Raw genomic sequence first — 22189 nt, forward strand, 5'->3', positions numbered from 1 at the left:
GTAAACGGTATTCATTAATCATACCATACATGATATGCATTATTATACCGTAAATAGTATTCATTAATTATACCATACATGATATGCATTATTATACCGTAACGGTATTTATTAATTGTACCATAAATGATATGCATTAATTATACCTTAAACGATATACATTAATTATACCATACACGATATGCATTATTATACCGTAAACGGTATTCATTTATTATACCATACATGATATGCATTATTATACCGTAAACGGTATTCATTAATTATACCATACATGCTATGCATTATTATACCGTAAACGGTATTCATTACCTATACCATACATGATATGCATTAGTATACCTTAAACGGTATACGTTGATTATACCATACATGATATGCATTATTATACCGTAAACGGTATTCATTAACTATACCATACCTGATATGCATTATTATACCGTAAACGGTATTCATTAATTATACTATACATGATATGCACTATTATACCTTAAACGGCATACATTAATTATACCATACATGATATGCATTAGTATACCTTAAACGGTATTCATTAATTGTACCATACATGATATGCACTATTATACCTTAAACGGTATTCATTAACTATACCATACATGATATGCATTATTATACCGTAAACGGTATTCATTAACTATACCATACATGATATGCATTATTATATACTCCGGAAAGGATGATGTACGAACAGCCCACGAAATTATTTCCTCCCTTGTCTCTGAACAGGAAAAACACACTCATGTGTGCATGTGCTTCATTGTCCTTCTTGGAGGTCGGCACGGTGAGGTTGACACAATGGCCGGTATAATTTTCATCTCTGTAACGGCAGGGATATTGGCTTGGAGTTCTGCAGGTAATTCCTTTGTTGTTACCGTTCTATATGTTTGATTGGTGAATATATGTACATACATGCATGGTCTGTTTCGTTCCGCTACAAGCTGTGGCCAAGAAAATTACATATTTAAGTTTTAGCATACAGAAGTAATGGGTACGAGCTGATCAATTTCAAGTCTTAGTTACTGATCATAAAATACGAAGGCTGAACTAGTGAGAGTACAGAAAGCTTCATTGAATATATTATCAAGATGTACCGGTAGACGGTCCCCCGGATTAGATGATCAGACTTTCAGGAAAGTGTGGTAACCTTCAATAGTAAGATATCCTAATAATTTAACTGGATATGATAGAAAGACAAAGCAGATTTATGTCATTGAACTCTTATACACTCATGATGTGACACGGAAGTATTTCGCATATATGGTCCTGATTGAATTACCGTCCCAATAATAACTAAGAGCTTCATTCAACGACTTGTAACACGCACGAGGGGGGTTCATCTTGATTGTCACAATGAGACCTGATATCTCCCATCAATACGTTACTAAGAATAACCTGATATCTCCCACCAATACGTTACTAAGAATAACCTGATATCTCCCAACAATTCGTTACTAAGTATAACCTGATAACTCCCAACAATACATCATTAAGTGTAACCTGACATCTCCCACCAATTCGTACTAAGTATAACCTGATATCTCCCAACAACACATTACTAAGTATAACCTGATATCTCCCACCAATTCGTTATTAAGTATAACCTGATATCTCCCAACAATTCGTTACTAAGCATAACCTGATATCTCCCACCAATTCGTTATTAAGTATAACCTGATATCTCCCACCAATTCGTTACTAAGTACAACCTGATATCTCCCAACAATACGTTACTAAGTATAACCTGATATCTCTCACCAATTCGTTACTAAGTACAACCTGATATCTCTGGGCTGCGCTGTAATACCAATTTTATGAAACAAGTGAATAGTTGTGGTATCTATCCAGAGCTACTCACGAGTGTCAGCAAATTGGTATTGTACAGAAGCGAGTATTTTTTATATTACTTGCCGTTTATTTAAGAATATAAGAATTGATTGTCGTACAATAAAACACTTCAGGGAGAATAAACCATGAGGGGGGCGCGGCCCCAAGTTGTTTATTCTCCTTGGAGTGTTTTATTGTACGATGTATGAGATATCAACATTTATTGTACGATATATGATATATCAACATTTTGTACAGGACCTTTAAGGTTGTTAATAAAATGTACAAGCTTTAAATATATTTACCCATAATTCAATAATGATGACTCGCTGAATAGAATCCGACCTCGCCTATGCCGGACAAATCCACAATAAATTTGGTATTCCCCACATATTCTCACAATCCTCACGTCGACTACCTATACCTTTTCTCCCAATACCGATTGTCATATCTCACCCACTCTTGGATGCGATCGTTCGGCACGTATCTATTTAATACCATACAACAACCTACCTTTAGAATTCAGAGGTCCTTTCCTAAAAGCTATCGAAGCGCTGAGGTGATCGAACTCCCATACTTTACATCGACTTACGACTGTCGTTGCGCTACGATCGATTTGTAGAAGTGTAAAATGTACAAACACGCCACAATACCCTATAACGTAATTTGTGAAATTTTGTTGCAAGATACACTGGCGAATTAGTGCCATGTGACGTCAGTCTAGTAACAGGGTTGCTTGTAGACTAACGGTTAGTCTCTGAACATATGTAACAAATTACTCCATTAAAATTGAAAAGGAACCCGAGTGAGATGGGAGGTTCTAAGGAAAATGTAGTCTTGCTTCATTTTGGGCTGTTGTATGCAGAAAGTGTCTTAGGGGGAAGGAAAAATAATATAGTTCAGGGACTGTGAGACAGGCTAGGTTGCCGGGGGTCATCATGTGTTCCTAAGCTCTTCTCAATGATCTATTGCAAAGTCATGGAATTAGCCAAAATAAGTTTCAATATTTGTTAGTGACACTAGTTCCCGCCGTATAAAAATACGCGATGTCGTATTAAACACTGTGTCATACCAACTGATTGTTATTAAACAGTGCGAGTAATAAAATGGATTGTCTTTGTTTACTCTTGGATAAGACTCCATGCTCATATGATTCATGGCATCATTCTGAGATAAGGCTGTGGGGTAGCCTAGTGGCTAAAGTGTTCTCTCGTCAAGCCGAAGACCCGTGTTCGATTCCCGACATGGGTACATATGTGTGAAGCCCATTTCTGGTGTCCCCGCCGTAATATTGCTGGAATATAGCTAAAAGCGGTGTAAAACCACACCCATTCACTAATTCCGAGGTTATACAACTACCAGACCAGGAAGGGTATTCCTAAACAAGATTTCAGTGACGTTAAAGTGACACGACAAGTCAAATAGGCGTCGCGAAATACCATAAATTCAGATATAAACAACATAACCATCCTCTTGCAACTAAGACTCGTATCATCTCTACCCCCACTAAACGAGACATCAACCTTTCTTCTGCTCAACCAAAAACCGAGATCGAACACCTCAACCAAGTCTTAACTAATCATGTTCCTGTCTTATTGGCTTCCTCATCACGTGTGGGGCCTAGTGGTTAAAGCGATCGCTCGTCACGCCGAAGACCCGGGTTCGATTCCCGACATGGGTACAATGTGTGAAGCCCATTTCTGGTGTCCCCCGCCGTGATATTGCTGGAATATTGCAAAAAGCGGCGTTAAACAATACTCACTCACTCACTCACTCATCACGTGTTCTGTGTCTGTTGTCATTATTTAACGTGTAACATGTATGAAAGTGTTGTTCCTGATAATCCTCCTACTACTATATATATTCTCTACCATGTTAAATATTCAGTCTTGCTTGATAACGGTATACGGATCTCCAACGACACGCCGCCTTTACAGTAAATAAAGATGTTGTAATTATTAAATTGTGTCTACTTTGTCAACCGTATATATATGTTCTCATGATGGTATTGTAGACACCCCTTGTGCCCGAGACAGACTAGGCAACTGTGTATATGTCCTTTTGATGGTATTGCAGGCACCTCGTGTGCCCCAGCCAGACTGGGCAACTGTATATATGTTCTTCTGGTGGTATTGTGGACATCCCTTGTGCCCCAGCCAGACTGGGCAACTGTATATATGTTCTTCTGGTGGTATTGTGGACATCCCTTGTGCCCCAGCCAGACTGGGCAACTGTATATATGTTCTTCTGGTGGTATTGTGGACATCCCTTGTGCCCCAGCCAGACTGGGCAACTGTATATATGTTCTTCTGGTGGTATTGTGGACATCCCTTGTGCCCCAGCCAGACTGGCCAACTGTATATATGTTCTTCTGGTGGTATTGTAGACATCCCTTGTGCCCCAGCCAGACTGGGCAACTGTATATATGTTCTTCTTGTGGTATTGTAGACATCCCTTGTGCCCCAGCCAGACTGGCCAACTGTATATATGTTCTTCTGGTGGTATTGTAGACATCCCTTGTGCCCCAGCCAGACTGGCCAACTGTATATATGTTCTTCTGGTGGTATTGTAGACATCCCTTGTGCCCCAGCCAGACTGGGCAACTGTATATATGTTCTTCTGGTGGTATTGTAGACATCCCTTGTGCCCCAGCCAGACTGGGCAACTGTATATATGTTCTTCTGGTGGTATTGTAGACATCCCGTGTGCCCCAGCCAGACTGCAACTGTCTGTACGTTCTTCTGATGTTATTGTAGACACCTCGTGTGCCCGAGACAGACTGGGCAACTACTGGTTCGGACCGTCCTGTAGATTCCAGTGTCACTGCTTCGACAGAAGACAGTGTGACATCACAACAGGGAGATGTTTTTCGTTCGGATGTGACGAGGGTTACTTTGGTCCCGGCTGCCAGTACTGTAAGTTGATTACTGGAGTTGGTCTTGTTTTTCATGACTAATTTGAATAACACTCGACAGTGAAGTGACTTGGCACTCGGAATGAGAAGTATTTGCCATGGCGCGTCGTCCGTCGTCCGTACATCATGTACGGTTACAGTTCCTCACTTCAACCATGGCCGACTACCCATTTACTACAGCCTGTATAAATTAGACAGTGTGTATGCAGTAAGTTTATAGAGCAATTATAATATATAACTGTTAAGCTTTACGTTTCAAACCCCACTATGCCATCTGACTCTCACAAAGTTTCCATAAATTCATAACATATTTCCTTACATCTCTGCTGCCAACGCTCATTGTGGGATGTACCATTCCGAAATTTAATATAAATTTATAAAAATAAATTTGAAGCCAAACATTGACCTTTTACCTGAAACATTTGTGATCCGCTTTGACGGCCATTTAAAGGCATGTTGATAGTGTATTTGTGATCAACTAAACATCAGAGTTTAAATGAAATAATGTACCCTTAAATATATTAAATTTGTCTCAGTAACATTTAATATTTAATCAACTTATCACATTACGGTCTGAAAAGCTGAAAATTCTCAAGTGTTACAGTAAATGTGTAAAATGACTGAAATTTTCACTTTGGCAATTTACAAAACGCTAAAATATTTTTCCAATAACTTATGCGTCAGAATGACTAAAGATTTTTTAGAAGTTCAAAGGGACTTAAAAACATCACGTAAGACTTATTATGCTAGGAGTGGAAGCCAATTTATTGTTCCTTCATTGTAACCACATGATAAAAGCTCAATGATGATGTTTATCGCAAGCAAAATGGATATTTCTTGAAAAGTACGAGAATCTGTACTTTACTAAGAAATTGTTATCCCAAATATAACACTTGATACACACTTTGTCAATACTGTAAGTAATATATCTTATCGGCGGAATGGCTTTATAAGTATTAACACGCATGCAGCAGCCTTCGTTAATTAATCATCGCTAAGAAACATTCAATTCCTACCTTGATACCTAATGAAGGCCCCGGATAGTTTATTTATAATAATTATTATAATAATCCATTTGTATGGCACTTTTTCCATGCTTATTATCATGCTCAAATCACAGTATAACCCCGGTCCTGCTCATCTCCTTGGGGAGTATATGTACGACCTGAGCTGTAATGTGCAGGAAGGTTAACAGCCACGTCATATTATCTCACCGGGTACCCATTCACTGCTGGGTGAACAGTGGCATATTTCGAACAAAGTTTCTTGTCCAAAGAGACACCACATGCGTTACGTGTGCTTGAGTGTGGGAACAGGACCGAGGCCTTTGAAACTCTCAGGAGCCAAGCAGTCGAACGCGGTCACCGATCCAAGTACCCCCCGTGACTAACGTGACCTGTGGTTTAACACCGCTTTGAATAAAAATTCAGGTATTTCTCAGCGTGTCAGCTTGCTGAGGGAGGAAATCCCTAAATGATGTATGTGTATGGTGCTGGGATTCGAACACTCGATCCTAGTTTTCTGGTACGTCAAGGAGACGCGCAGCCAACTGCGCCATCTAACCGTGTGAAGGGCCAACCGTGTGTCATTTGAAAAAAAGATGTCGGAGACCTGAATTAAATATAATAGAATTCAAAGTGTTTGTTTCTTCCTGTGAAAAAACGTTTAGTTTATGAAAACCGACACGGACAATAACGATATATGAACTAGTTTCTAAAGCAACGATGAAAGATTTGTTTTCATTTTGAGAAAAGCAAACCACATTGCCACTGCTACTTTGGTTTTAGAACCATTGGAACAAACAAAAAACACTGAAATTTGATAAGAAGTATAACCATTTCGGCGCATGCGTAGATTAATTCACTTAGTACGCATGCGCACCATTAATCGAAGGGCGACAACGCGTCAATGTTACATTATCGAATGTCGTACTTTAACGCCTTTTTTTACACATTTTTGATAGGGCGACATTGCGACGATGCGACATATTTTGACCTTGAAAAGAGTCGTTGTCGCATTGTGGCTCTTTGGTAAAAAAAAGGATGATTCAAAGCGCGACAATGCCACAAATGGCAAAAATGTCGCGTTGTAGCATTGTTGCAAAGCCCGACAACGCGTCCCTTCTAGTATTTCATACATATACCAACGTGTATATCCATTTCATGATTTTAATTCAAGTGGCACTGACTGAAGCATATTTTGATATCTGACATTCCGATCTGAATGCCGCGGTAACAAAGAAACTACTTTAAATGAAAGTGATTTGATTTTTGATTTTTTTTTAATGCAAAAAAGTGCAGCCTCACGTAAATGCTAATCAGTATTGTTTCGTTTTTCAAGTTTTCAAAATGGCATCAAGAGAGCGTTTTTCCTAAGTCACTGGCAGGTATGGTAGATTATTTTTATTTGCAGAGATATTTTTACTGTCATGGGCATAAAATAACGTGGTAATGATGATATTACTTTGTTCCCAACTTTCCAGTTTTAAGGTCGGTGGATTCGCAAACCAAGAAAAGGGTCTCAGTAAATATATAAAGGTTAAACATAAGCTGTGGCGTCTTTGGTGATAAATAGATTGATGAAACAATATCGATTTGTTGAATGTTTCCTACGTTCGTCGGAGTTTTGTTCGTCGCAAGTTTATGCCAATGTAGAGTTCACAGATCTTATAACGCTGACATGTTCCGTCAAACAAATGAGACACCGGTGTAGTCAGTGAAAGTTGTATTGGCAGAAGAAAAAGCGCCAGTTAAAGTGTTTAGAGGGTTGTAGCTGATTCATCACTTTACCATGTTCAGAAGGCCTTACAAATAATCAGTTAGTTGCCATGTTCAGAAGGCCTTACAAATAATCAGTTAGTTGCCATGTTCAGAAGACCTGATGAATAACCGATTAAGCACTTTATCATTTTCAGAAGGCCAAACTCATCCCGTGTTCAATTTGCTATGCCAGGGAAGTCTCATGTTACACTAATTCAAGACAACTCTTGGGTTCGAGGCTACGTCATGGTCAGAAGACAGGGAGTGTGTGATGTTTGTTCCAATGAAGCTTTTATGTAATTGTACACATGTATATGCTCACGTCCTTAACATACCTTCAAATGCGGTTCGTATGTTACAGTCTCAATTGCCTACAAGCAACAAACACAGTCCAGTACTTCGTCTACAGCTGTCGACGGTTATACGTCGACCTACTCGTTTACACAATCTACCCTGAACCCCACATGGAGCGTGGAGTTCCAACACCCTGCCTGGATAGTCTGGGTTGATGTCCTTGTGCCTGCGAAATTTGGTATTTTATCGTATTTTATATCAATATACCGTGAATACCTCCAATAGAAAACCAAATATGATGTAACCATGATAATGTTGAGAACTTATTCAGGTACTTACTTGCGGAGGAAGTTGCCGATACCGTAGCATTAGAGAACATGACCCATGTGACGTATATTGAACACACCACGCCACGTGTTTCGTTGTATTGCGCAGTATCCCAAATAAATCGTTATTATTACAATGCCAACATTATTCCCCTTAACAGTGAAGTCAGCGACCATGTATTTGTCCGTCATTCCTGTAAGTGAATATCTCCATGCTTACAGGAACGCGGGCAATAGCAATGACAACAACAAACATAAACACGACCATGCCGTGTGACGCTACGAACGCTTGGATCACGACTACGACGTTGAGGATGACGTGTAGGAACGTCGTTAACGCCACGTCCATCACACTTGTCGGCACAAACACGACGGAGTCCAGACTGGGGTTGACTGAAGTGTACGTTTACGGGGGTAAGGCTTGGGTTGGGATCGATCCATTTGAATAATAACAATCTTTGACTAACTGAAACATTTTAGAGATATTATTACTTCACTTTATAAAATGTTTATGGTCCACAGAAATCTAAAATGTATTGATCATGCTTCTTAAACCTGCTGATCAAAGTAACTTGGGTCAAAGATATTAAAGCGATGTCGTGATGTGTTTACCATATCTTGTCTGTTCTAATTCTTATATTGGCTTCTATTTAATTGATATGTGTATACATGTCTAAGTTTTGAGAGTTGGAGACATTATTTTAGACCCAAATTCACATACAACTGACATTTAAGCTGTTCCATGTGTGTGTATACGCAGTAACAGCAGCAGCAGTAGTAGTAGTAGTAGTAGTAGTAGGTGTGGTAGTAGTAGTAGTAGGTGTGGTAGTAGTAGTAGTAGTAGTAGCAGTAGTAGTAGTAGTAGTAGTAGTAGTAGCAGTAGCAATAGCAGTAGCAGTAGTAGTAGTAGGTGTAGTAGTAGTAGTAGTAGTAGGTGTGGTAGTAGTACTCAGCAATATTCACACTATATGACGGCGGTCTGTAAATAATCGAATCTGGACCAGACAATCCATTGATTGATATCATGAGCACCGATCCACGCAGTTTATCTCACATTCCAACAAGGAATTAAAGCTGAAAAATAACTGAACACCTCCAACTCTTGTGAAAACTATACTATTCCAAACACCAAACGAAAACAAAATCAATATGTGTTGCCCAGTTGAGCTGACATCTTCCACGCGTTTCCTTCACCGTAATAACACGGATGTGGACATGTTGGTACTGAAGTGACACGTGACCAGTACTTCATACTTATCCACATTCATATCCCTAAGTCAATATAGGTACAACCTTTTTATCTAAGGCAACCTTAGACTGTATAGTTTGCTTTCTTATCAGTGACCTTCGTATCATGTTTTTTTGTTTTATTAGTAGTAGTAGGAGGAGGATGAAGTCGTAGTATACGTAGAAGAAGTATAAGTAGTAGAAGGAGTAGTCGGAGTAGTCGTAGTTGTCGTAGTAGAAGGAAAAGTAGAAGTAGAAGTGAAATGAGGTGAAATTGGGTTTAACGTCGCGTCCAATATTATTGCACTTATATAGCGACGTGCATGCACGCGCGCGCGCGCGCGTGTGTGTGTGTGACTGCTTGTTTTGTCTTTGAAGAAGTATTATTATTATTAGTATGAGTAGTAATGAGTGAGTGAGTTGGGTTTAACGCCGCTTTTAACAGTATTCCAGTCATAACACGGCGTGACAGCTTAAGGTGGGAGGAAAGCCCGAAGTGATGCAGGTCCCAGACGTTTACCACTTCGGTGAAACCCACGAGCACAGGTATGGTGCTTACAAACCTAGAAACATAATCGGGGCGAACCGGGTTTCGAACCCACAGTCATAGGTTTCTCGCGTGCCTAAGGGACGCAACTCTGCACAGCGGATCGCGGCGCCTTAGACGACTGGGCCTCCCGTGCCCCAAGTAGTAGAAGTAGTAGTAGTAGAAGTAGTAGTAGTAGAAGTAGTAGTAGAAGATGTAGTAGTGAAGTAGTAGTAGAAGTAGAAGTAGAAGTAGAAGTAGTAGTAGTAGTAGAAGAAGTAGTAGCAGAAGTAGTAGCAGTAGAAGTAGCTGGGATTCGAACCCACAATCATAGGTTTCTCGCGTGCCTAAGGGATGCAACTCTGCACAGCGAATCGCGGCGCATTAGACGACTGGGCCTCCCGTGCCCCCATAAGAAGAAGTAGTAGTAGAAGTAGTAGTAGTAGAAGTTGTAGTAGAAGTAGTAGTAGAAGAAGTAGTAGCAGAAGTAGGAGCAGTAGAAATAGCAGTAGCAGTAGCAGCAGAAGTACCAGTAGTAGCAGCAGCAGCAATAGTAGCAGTAGTAGTAGTAGTAGTAGTAGTAGTAGTAGTAGTAGTAGTAGTAGTAGTAGTAGTAGTAATTCAAACATGAATCATAATCAGGGCGAATCCCAAGTTGGTTGTTATCACTAAAACACTTGCTATATAATCTTTTCAGGCAGAAACATCGCACTACGGGGAGACACGTCACAATCTTCAGTATATGATATTTATAATTCGTCTCTTGCGGTGGACGCCGGCATGTCTACCAGATTCCAAGATAGATCGTGTACCCACACGGCCATTACAACAGACCCTAACTGGCTGGTGCGGCTTGGACAGGACTACCAGATATACAGAGTAGACGTGTACAATAGGGGAACAGGTAAGTGGCACATAGATATGTGTATGTATTACTGTAGACTATCGGCTAAATACAGCAGTAAATAGGGATGGGCAAATCAAGTGGGATATACATATATGTACGGAGTACTGGAGGTTACCAGCTATACATTACTAGTGTGTGTGATAGGGGAAGGAGCAAGTGGGATATAAATCGAGATATGCGTTCTACTGATAACCACCAAAAAGACGGGATAAACGTGTATAATAGGGAACGAGTATGTGGGATATGGATACAGTTATATGTATTACTGTAGGGTACCAACACGACTGGATAGATATGGAATATAAGTAGTACTTTAGGTTACCAGCTGCATAGAGTAGGTTTGTACAATGGGGAACAAGTAAGTGGTTATGGACTCGACACCAAGAATAGGGTTCGCACATTGTAACCATCTAAGGGTTTTTCAGAGCGACTAGCCAACATATTAACCATCGGCCTAGCCCATCGCCCGTTGTCAGTAGCTCAACACACAAGATGATTACTTTCTTTCGGTTATTCATGAATTATCTTATGCATACTTATGATCAGAGATATGTTTTAGGTCGGTAGAAACCCGAAAAGCCAATGTATGTTATTGTTGGGTTTTGTTCCAGGGCACAATATGAACAGTAACAGCTTGAACATTAACCACGATTTTATCGAAAAAAATAAATTGTTCAAGAAAAGCTCGAAAAAATAATTATCCTTCAGACACTTGATAAAGAATTGAGGACATTGACTCTGCCACAGAAGTGTTCGAGACGGACCATTGGTTATTTGGGGTTGGGGCGAGTGGGGGTGTGGGGATTTTGTATCGGGATTAGATAATAGACTGAAAGCGCACCATGTTTTTCTCCTGATTCACACATAAATATATATGTAATTTATGTGTTTCTAAAGGTGGAGAGCGCCTCAATAACTTTCGCATCCGTTTGGGGAAAGCTGGCATAAGTGGATTAAAACAGGTGTACCAAGACACGGCAGGCACAGCGGCGGAAGTGACGTCAGTGCAGATGCCAGCCAGTCGAACGGCCGACAGACTTGAGGTGACCTTGAGAGGAGACTCCAAGATATTGACGCTATGCGAGGTGCAGGTGTTCGGGGGTGAGAGTTTGATCTGCTGCCAAAACGTTTTTCATTCGTCGAAAAAAATGTCAGTCGACCTGATGAAGGAGAAAGGGGTTTTTTAATGTTACTTCTTTCCAGTCTGGGGTTGGGGTACAGGCTGTTCTTGTGTATAAAATAGTCGAAGTTCGCTGTTCCAACGTGCTTTATTTACGCCTGCCTTTATTTGGAGGTTGAATTATATCAATTCATGGTATGCCTTCACAGATTTGCCTTAAATTTTAATTGCGAGAATTGATGTTTAATGCCGCACTCAGCAATATTCCAGTTGTGTGACGGCGGTCTGTAAGTAATCAGGTCTGGACCAGACTATCCAGAGAGGAACATAATAAACATGGATCTACGACATGCAATCCAACGAGCCTGACCACCCGATCCCGTTAGTCGCCTCTTACGACAAGCATGGGCTGTTGAAGGCCAATTCTAACCCGGATCGTCACGGGTCGTGATTGCAAGAATGTGTCAGTGTCCGTTAATGCAACCATGTATCATTTTGAAGAAGTAACACTTGGTCAAGAGAAATGCAAATGTCTGCTTGTACCGGTAGAGTTCTCATTAGTGCTGTCTGTCTACTTTAGACTGCCTCGACTACAAATATGGCTTAGCATGCAACTTCACCTGTAGTTGTCGTGATCGGGCGGAAGTGTGCAACAAGGTCGACGGAAGTTGCTTGTCAGGCTGCGCAGATGGTTTTACTGGAGTGGACTGTAAACAAGGTTTGTACCAACTTCAATTCTGCCCCACACTGATACACATGTTACAATATGTGTCTCGCTCTTCGAAATATGCCAGCAGTGAATGAATATCCTGTAGGATGAGACTGTTAACCTTTGTGCGCCCCATAAGACATCCTAGGTTGTATACTCCACAGATAAATAGAAATTTCGTGCACGCAGATTAATTGACGGGGGCAAAATGTAAAGCTTGGAGCATGCTTTAGGGTGTGGATTTGGCATATTATAAATATGCACGTTATTATTATTATTATTATTATTGTTTCTCACATAATTATATCACAGCTGATAAAATAAGTAGTCCCTCATCCTAATGCTGCTGATGGTGTGTACGGTATGATAAGCCTTCACTCCTCTGTGTTGCAGAATGCCCAGGAGGAAGGTACGGCTTGAACTGCAGCAACAACTGCAGCAGCAACTGTGTCGATGGTCACTGTCTCCACGTGGATGGCACGTGCAAGTGTGTGCCCGGATGGATGGGAGATAGATGCACAATGGGTAAGTTTTATCACTCCTTTACCACAAGAATCAAACATTTCTAAGAAACGTTAAAACGATCGGATTTGGTTTCCAATGTTAAAACATTTGGATGAAAGCGTATCATGTGTGTAGGGATCAAGTGACGTCGAGGTTCAGGTTTGAAGGAAGTTAAGAAGATGAAACATTCTTCCAGGTTGCCGTATTGGAGAAGTAGGCATAGAGTCATTCATGATACATAACTACATATTGGCGTCCAATTATGATGTCGGACGCGTTGATGCCAATGTCTGCTCACATGAAAAGAACCTCATAAAAAACGTAGTATTTGACCCAGATTATTTCTGTTTATCTCATTTGAGGTCCAATCAATGAAATGGTCTCTGCCTATTTCAGATTGCCCCGACTACAAATATGGCTCAGCATGCAACTTTACCTGCAGTTGTCGTGATAGGGCGGAAGTATGCAACAAGGTCGACGGAAGTTGCTTGTCAGGCTGCGCAGATGGTTTTACTGGAGTGGACTGTAAACAAGGTTTGTACTAACTTCAGTTCATGACAGATGGGTTTTGTTAAACTAAACACTATCAGAAGGTGAATACGATTGCACTATAGCTCTAGAGTAAACAAAAGAAAGTATACACCTGTGTTTGATTGTTGCTAAAAAAATGAAACAAGCAAGCAATGGTTATTCGATGGTAATATATTTTCATAGGGGGTCACAGCTGTGTTTTGAACCTTCAGCTTGCAGTGTTTCGGCGACTGTTCTCAGCCCAGTAACGTTTTAATAACATGTATATATTTTGACCCAATCCAATGTTCAAGTGTATTATACATTATGTTCATTGTGGACTATCGTAGACCATTTGTTACATATGTCACAGCTGATATTACAGGTGGTCCCTGTTCCTGTTCGTATATATGGTAAGACCAGACTTGAGTCCTCCGTGTTGTAGAATGTCCAGTAGGAAGCTACGGCATGAACTGCAGCAATAGCTGCAGCAGCAACTGTGTCAACGGTAGATGCTTTCACGTTGACGGCACGTGTACGTGTTTACCCGGATGGATGGGAGATAAATGTACTAAAGGTGAGTTTCATCATTTTGGTACGATTTGTAGAATTCAGTGGTATAGTGTCAATATATTTTCCAAACTATGTAATGTTTGCCTGATTGATCATGTAATAATCATAAACAACAGTATCAACATCCTTATCGCGAGTGCTATAAGCTTGGAAAGGCCTCGTCTTTCCCTTGTTCAACGAAGTGATCGCAACACTAGCACTGTCATTGGTCTGTAAATATAGGGTAAGGATAAGCTAGAGCTATGAACGGGGTCCTGAAGCCTAATCTGTGAGAACTAATATTTGTTCGAGCACAAGCCAAATTATCAGCCATGATTTAGTGGTACCGGAACTGACGTCACGGACGTTAATGACACCTGACATCCGTCATGATGAATCAACAACTTAATTCCCTAATGATGTAACCAATCTCCTCTCTTCTTCACCGGGGCGGTGGGGTAGCTTCGTTGTTAAAGCGTTCGCTCGTGACGCCAAAGCCCCGGTTCGATTCCCCACATGGGTACAATGTGTAAAGCCCATTTCTAAACGTATCAACAATGGGCACATGTATGACGATTACAACAAAATGATACTATTGATATTGTTGTTGAAGTGCACAAAGTAGAATCGGTTGCTATATTTAGAAAGTTACCGATGTGTATGCAATCTGTTACAAATGCCTGACTGTGGTGCAATAGCATTAAAATGTTATCTTTTATTCTGATATCAAACATCCCCACGTAAATGTCTGACGACATATTGCGAGCCTCGACGGGCGAATCTAAATAAAGGATTCCGGGGTCTTGAGCAAATCAGATGTCAGCTTCTAAAACGATTCGGCTGTATTTCCTTACCACCTGGACACGTTCTATACTAACGTCCATAAGAAACGATGCCAATTGTTTGAAAGCTTATGGAAGAATGTCAAAACAGTAGAGAAAATGCATATTGGTATACTAGTATTTCATTAGAACAATCTTTTAACATCATGTGTACATAAATGCTGCTCCCTCTCTATCGCAGTTAAACGTGCCATTTCTTTGGTGTGTGTTTTTGTGTTGTGTTCCTAACTTGTCGGGTCAGTAGATCTGCACGTGCATTTCGTGCTACGGCACATTACATCGTTTTTGCAAAGTACACGCATGGTGCTCAGAAACGGCAGTATGTGTAAAGGGCCCCAAACCATATGTTTTTGCATTCGGAACATCCCGATCATATTATTTTTCGAATTACAGATACATGTACGAGTGTCTGAATGTTTTGCACACTCCGTATGGATGTGTCCTTAGATCTTCACCCAGAGAGGTGTCGTATTGGAGTAGGAGATATTAAAGTCTGGGTATTGGAGATGCCTCATAATTACAAACAAATCTCTTAGTATAATTTAAAAGTCATTTGTCACTATAAACCATTCATAAATATTTTTTTTCTATTTGTAAAGTTAAAAAGTCTGAAATATTAAAAATGGTACTTAAGTGATGAACGTCTAAGTCCCACGCTACTTTCCTGATGATGTCCAGCGGTGATATTAAAGTAACAGTATGCATTGGGACGTTAAAACCCAACTGACAAGCTCACCCAGTAATACCTAAGGTTATTGTTTTTTATACATTGTTTTAGACGACAGCAATGCAGACGCGTTACAGCCCAGTATAAACCCCGTCTTGGCTGGACTTGTTGGATCGGGAATAACCGCTGTGATAGCAGTGCTTGTTGTAGTAGCGGTCTTTCTCGCCCAGAGACATCGGTAAGCCGATAGATGTGTTGCTCTAAACTGTTACTGGATTCCCGTGTCCATTTCTTGTTTAAATATGTAATTGCATTCGTTTGTTTATAGTGAGTGAGTATGGTTTTACGCCGCTTTTAGCAATATTCAAGCAACATCACGGCGGGGGACACCAGAAATGGGCTTCACACATTGTACCCATGTCGGGAATCGAACCCGGGTCTTCGGCGTGACGAGCGAACGCTTTAACCTCTAGGCTACCCGACCGCCCCTTGTTTGTTTATAGGGGCGGTGGGGTAGCCTGGTGGTTAAAGCGTTTGCTCGTCACGCCGAAGACCCTGTTTCGATTCCCCACATGGGTACAATGTGTGAAGCTCATTTCTGGTGTACCCCGCCGTGACCCGGGTTCAATTCCCCACATGGGTACAATGTGTGAAGCTCATTTCTGGTGTCCCCCGCCCTGATATTGCGTTAAACCATACTCACTCACTCGTTTGTTTAATATATGTTTTTTTAAAGTCGCACTCAGCAATATGCAGCTACATTAGCCGGTCTGTAAATAATCGAGTCGGGACCTGACAAACCAATGATGGATATCATGAGCATCATGACTTTATCTACGCAATTGGGATACTATGACATGCATCAACCAAGTCAACGAGCCTGACCACCCGATCCCGTTAGTCGCCTCTTACGACAAACATAGTCGCCTTGTACGACAAGCATGGGTTTCAGAATTCTACCCCGGATCTTCATTCCCATGTAAATGATGGGACACGAGTCGCACAAATTGCATCTCTCTCGAATAAAATTACAAGTATGTACCTTACAACAGCTTTAAATTAAGGAAAGGAAAACGAAATAGGGACACGTACTTACATTAATAAGTCAAACGTCTATGTCTTCTTCATGCTGTTTGCCTCGCCTTTGTAATGTGTGTACACACATTGTATCACTGGCATGGTTACCGAAAGCCTCTTTAACAATGCGCATCAAGTTAATATTAAAATATTATTATCTGTTAAATTAACGAGAGAGTTTACATCAACGTCTTTCAGACTAATTTTGAAGAATGACTTTCAAAGTAAAACTGATACGAATTTTCTCGACACATTTGACTACGACACGCGTCGTAACATAACAACACCTGCGCATAGGCTATGCTTGTCTTACAGCAAATATTATATGGTCTTTAAACTAAATTTATTTTCAGACAACAAACCCAAAGAACACAGGAGCGGGTTTTATATGATGACATCTTTAATGATATTAATTCGGGTGTGAATGCACAAAACACCGGAAGTCAAGAGAATCAGGGCGAGTCTTTTTCCTTTATTATGCCAATAATCGTATCAATGTTTAGTCTATTTATATTTTCAGACGGAAAACACAAAGAACCCCGGAGCAGGTTATATATCATGATATCGTTGATGATGCGAATGCGCAAAACACCGGAAGACTAGAGAGTCAGAGCGAGCCACGTGGAGTGTATGACGTTCTTGACGTCACATCACGTGACCCAGACGAAGGACTTGACAAACCCTACACGGAACTAACTGCCACACGGCCACCACGTGAAGGCGAGTCACGTGGGCATTATGACATTCTTGACGTCACAACACGTGATCAAGACGAGAGTCTTGATAAGCCCTACACGGAACTAACTACCAAAATGTTATATCAAAACATTCCGAGAACTGGAAGAGAAGACCCACTTTAATATAATATGGTAAAATATCTCAAAACAGGACATGAATCATGTTATTTCAAAGTTCAGTTGCGTGTATTTTGATAATAGTCCGCTAGTGTACATGTTCTGGAAAATATTATCAAACTATGGAAAACTGTAAGGACCAACGTCGCGACCTCTTCTACCAACTTCCTTACTTCTTGGGCTACACACGTGCCTCAGGCAGTATTTGGTTGGTCCATTTCGAGTATAAGCGCTCCATGGATGAGTACCAGCCCGTTTTTGTTGAAGTTGGGGAAGAAATATGGCAAAGAAAATGTTAAAGTTAATCAACACGCTATGTATAAAATGTAATTCAATGACCTCCGAGAGACCATCTAAGTATACTTACGTATTCATGCGTACGAAGCACAGTATATACCACGGTCATGTGATGTTTGCCAAACGTACGGATTACTAATGTTGTTGTTACCCTGCCTGGCGCTCGGCATTAAAGGGTTAAAACAAGAATTGGTCGGCTCGGAGTCAGTGTACTGAGTGGGGTATCAATGTTAAACTGTGGCATGGCATCTCAGTGGGCTAACACTATAAATCGTCATCAGTACGGACTGGTACAAGCAGCCACACATACACACTCTCTCTGTGTGTGTATCTCTCTCTCTGTCTCTCGCTCTCTGTCTCTGTCTCTGTCTCTCTCTCTCTCTCTCTCTCTCTCTCTGTCTCTCGCTCTCTCTCTCTCTCTCTCTCTCTCTCTCGGATGTGCATTAAATCGTCATCAGTACGGACTGGTACAAGCAGCCACACACACACTCTCTCTCTCTCTCTCTCTCTCTCTCTCTCTCTCTCTCTCTCTCTCTCTCTCTCTCTATGTGTGTCTCTCTCTGTCTCTCTCTCTGTCCCTCTCTCTCTCTCTCTCTCTCTCTTTCTCTCTCTCTCTCTTTCGGATGTGCATTGTATACGTGCAATGATCTTGAACACGATATTAAACAACCCCATTGGGTTATATTTTTTATTCTATGGTCAACAATAAATTCTTTTTCCCGTCCTCTGAACACTTGCATTGAATATTTCTCGTCTAAAAACGTCAGTGTTGAGTGAGTTATAAACTTATGTATACTAAACTTCATAGCAACATATTGGAAATCATGTATAATAAGTTTTGTCGTCCGAAGTATTCCAATAGTCTTGTATATAGTGTAATTGTGGTTTTAGTCTTTGCTTTACTAGACACACAGTTATCCCCCTTGTTATGCTAAGCTGTTAGCTTTGATCTGATACATCGGACAGTTAACAAAATAACCAACTCACATTTTCAATGGTGTACTTTGATATGGGTAACGTGTTATGCATGTCATATAAGTTGAAATAAGCAATGAATTTGTATACATTTCATTTATGTTTTGTAATTGTACATGTATGGGACGAAATTCCGGATTGAAATTGATTCTTTTGTATGCAAATGACAATGATGTTGCCATGTATATGTGTCAGTATATTGCTTTGATTTCCTAAAAGTCCTTTGTCTGGAAAGAATGTGTGACGTTAATGTATTTTACGTTGTCTTGGAGTTTCTGTAACATGTGAGAAAAAAATCCTTTCAAACTGTTTTTTCTGGAATCTCAAGGTTCAAATCCAAGTGGATCCGTATAAGTAAGTGAGTGTGTTGGGTTTTAACGCCGCTTTTAACAATATTCCAGTTATATCGCGGCGAGTCCGCTTAATGTGGTAGGAAAGCCCGAAGTGATGCAGGTCCCAGACGTTTATCACTTCGGTGAAACCCACGAGTACGGGTATGGTGCTGACAAACCTAGAAACATAATTTGGGCGTACCGTGATTCGAACCCACAATCATAGGTTTCTGGCGTGCCCAAGGGACGCAATATAAGACAAATATATTTCAGGGACCAGCAAATGTAGCAAAGGAAATGATTAAAACACTACGTCGCTTGTCAACATGATACGCTATGCTATAATATGCTATGACCCTCACGACCGCCTCCGTGACGTAGTGGTAGAGCATCCGCCATGAAAGGTCCGGTGGTCGATCCCAACAAAGATAGCAAAAGATGTTAAGATGGTTCTTGTTCTTACCAAACCTGGCGCTCGGCATTAAAGGGCTAAAGCAAGAATTGGTCTGTATTCAATCGTTCATCCCCATTTCACCTCACCTCTTCTATGACCTTTACACGGCGTTTTCACACATCCTTACACGCTGTCATTTACGTTTTGATTAAAAATCGAGTGAACTGCGGGTACTGCCGCTGAAGCAGGACATGCTTACGCTTGTCGTTAATACCTGGTGTCATCCCATAATCCATCCAGGTAGTCTTCATCCCTGTTTGCCAATGGAATATGTTTCGGCAGGTAATCGAGATGGCTTATTCGCTGGCATTGGACGTCTTGATTAATCGTACATTGCAATATTTTTTGTTTCTTTCTTGTTTAACGCCGCACTCAGCAATATCCCAGCTCTATGACGGCGGTCTGTAAATAATCGAGTCTGGACCAGACAATCCTGTGATTGACATCATGAGCATCGACTTTCGCAATTGGGATACGATGACATGCATCAACCAGTTCAGTGTGGTCAGTTCAGCCTGACCACACGATCCCGCTAGTCGCCTGTTACGACAAACAAAGTCGCCTTTTACGGCAAGCATGGGTTGCTGAAGACCTATTCCACCCCGGATCTTCACGGCTCTATTGCAACATATATATTATGTCATCTTCTTACTTGACGGTTGGGTAGCCTTGTGGTGAAAGCCTCCGCTCGTCACCCCGAAGACCTGTGTTCGATTCCCCACATAGGTACAATGTGTGAATCCTTTTCCTGCTGCCCCTCCCCGTGATATTGTTGGATATTGCTAAAGCGGCGTAAAACCATACTCACTCACTTCTTTCTTGAATACATTTCATTTCTAACGTAAGGATTTTGAAGTTTTTAATGTATACAGTGTTATATTATTGGTTGTTTGGGGAAGAAATAGTGCCACGAAAAACTCACCTGTTAAACTGGGGATTCCAGTTTAGAGCATAAGGACACGAGAACATATGTTGATCCAAAAACGCGACTAAATTGATTGGGTCGTCAGTCTCGGTGATTGATATTGTGCGCAACTTTCCACGCTGTCGGTGTACGATGATATACTTAAGGTCACCAAGCCTTATACTCGATCCATGTTGTCGTCTAATCAGCAAAGGTTGCTTGGGATCAATTCTAACTCGGAATCTCAAGGAGTCGGTGTGTTAAGAGCCCAAAACGCGACAGACAAACCTGTTCAAACCGACTGGTTACGCGTTTTCTGAAAATGCATAACTCAGCAGAGCAATATACAAATAATTTGAAACACACGAACAAGAGAAGGAATAAGCCCTAAATAGGGTATACGATTGTAATAATTGCTTAACCAGTATTCGTTAGGATATTTCTGAATAGGGTTTAGGTTAAAACCTTTTAAATCCTGTCTAGTTCAAAAGTCGTACAACTAAGAATCATGCAAGTGTACGCACTCCTGAAAACCACTTGCATTACTTTTCACAGTTAAAATCTTTATACAGATCAAGTTCAGCAGAAATCCAAAACAAAATGACTTGTCAAGAAATAACAGACAAATACTATACAAAGTGTTCCTATTCGAACGTTTTGAGAAAGATAATTTTATTCAATAAATATACCATCGGTCCCATAATACATTAAAAATTACATAATGCTCGCTTGAGTTAGATATTTATGATTTATGAAAACGTATTGCTCAGTTTATTGATATGAATACATCAGTGATATGAAAGATAAACCTGTTTTCAGATTTCTTTTACTGTACATTTTCTTTCACAGAGGGAACATTAGTATTTAACAAATGAAGGCGTGCTTCCTGGTTCATCCTCCTGTTTATTAGATTTGCCAGGGATGTCTCACAGGACCCAGTCTGACAACGCCAGTGACCGTCCTTTCTTATCAATATATAGGAGAAATTAGTAATTCTTATCTGGACTTAAATGTGAAATACATGAACGAAATGGTGAATCATGTTTTGATACAGCGCTGTGCAACTGAAAAAAGTCCACCGCCGTCTTCAACCTCATTTTATTGAAACGGCGTCTCTTAATGCATATTAACATTGACTTTAGATGTACGTGGTGCACAGAGTCCCTACATAATCAAATTGTCTTCCGGAGCTCACCCTGCAATATGTTGACAAACAAGTTCTTAGTATCGATTATTTGTTTACAAAATTGTGATAATGATAAACATGGCGGTAAGAAAGTAATTTGCTGACATCTCGGGAAGAGGGGTTGAGGATACATGAAATACTATTCCCCTCGTCATAAACGGTTATAATATAGTATAATATAATAAAATATGCTTTACATGGTATTTCTATGAATCCTAAAGAGAATAAAGAATTCTTTCTCAGACCAATGAACCGAGAAATAACACCTTCCACAGGTCATTGTCCAAATAACAGTGATGTTTGAACTCCGAAGTCACTATACAGTTGGCTCTTGAAAAGAGTTATAGCCATAGAGCGTCAGAACTGTGTGTTAGAAATAATCAAGAATATGAGTGCATTGTCATCACT

The 22189-nt window shown here is 40.5% G+C and overlaps 1 protein-coding gene across 2 annotated transcripts; it reads left to right on the top strand.

Annotated features, from left to right (window-relative positions):
- Positions 1–796: 796 nt before the first annotated feature.
- LOC124133220 lies at positions 797–18188 on the top strand. Of its 2 annotated transcripts, XM_048400523.1 has the most exons (12): positions 797–874; positions 4602–4760; positions 7880–8050; positions 8361–8552; positions 10589–10795; positions 11696–11899; positions 12499–12636; positions 13021–13152; positions 13528–13665; positions 14087–14218; positions 15814–15940; positions 17300–18188. In XM_048400523.1, the coding sequence occupies exons 1-12, from the start codon at positions 817–819 to the stop codon at positions 17637–17639; spliced, it is 1998 nt and encodes a 665-aa protein (XP_048256480.1). In that variant the 5' UTR covers positions 797–816; the 3' UTR covers positions 17640–18188. The 2 variants fall into 2 exon arrangements, with proteins under 2 accessions (XP_048256480.1, XP_048256481.1); XM_048400524.1 differs by lacking the exons at positions 13021–13152; positions 13528–13665.
- The last annotated feature ends 4001 nt before the right edge of the window (positions 18189–22189 follow it).

The sequence above is a fragment of the Haliotis rufescens genome, unplaced genomic scaffold (assembly GCF_023055435.1).
Source record: "Haliotis rufescens isolate VD_foot unplaced genomic scaffold, xgHalRufe1.0.p SCAF_2, whole genome shotgun sequence".
In the NCBI taxonomy this organism is placed as follows: Eukaryota; Metazoa; Mollusca; class Gastropoda; order Lepetellida; family Haliotidae; genus Haliotis; species Haliotis rufescens.

What these genes read in the sequence shown, in the direction of transcription:
- LOC124133220 (XM_048400523.1), top strand. Translation starts at nt 817, where the DNA reads ATGGCCGGTATAATTTTCATCTCTGTAACGGCAGGGATATTGGCTTGG. An exon ending in GGGAGATAAATGTACTAAAG is followed by an intron (nt 14,219 to 15,813) that starts GTGAGTTTCATC and finishes ACATTGTTTTAG; the next exon opens with ACGACAGCAATGCAGACGCG. An exon ending in TTTCTCGCCCAGAGACATCG is followed by an intron (nt 15,941 to 17,299) that starts GTAAGCCGATAG and finishes TTATATTTTCAG; the next exon opens with ACGGAAAACACAAAGAACCC.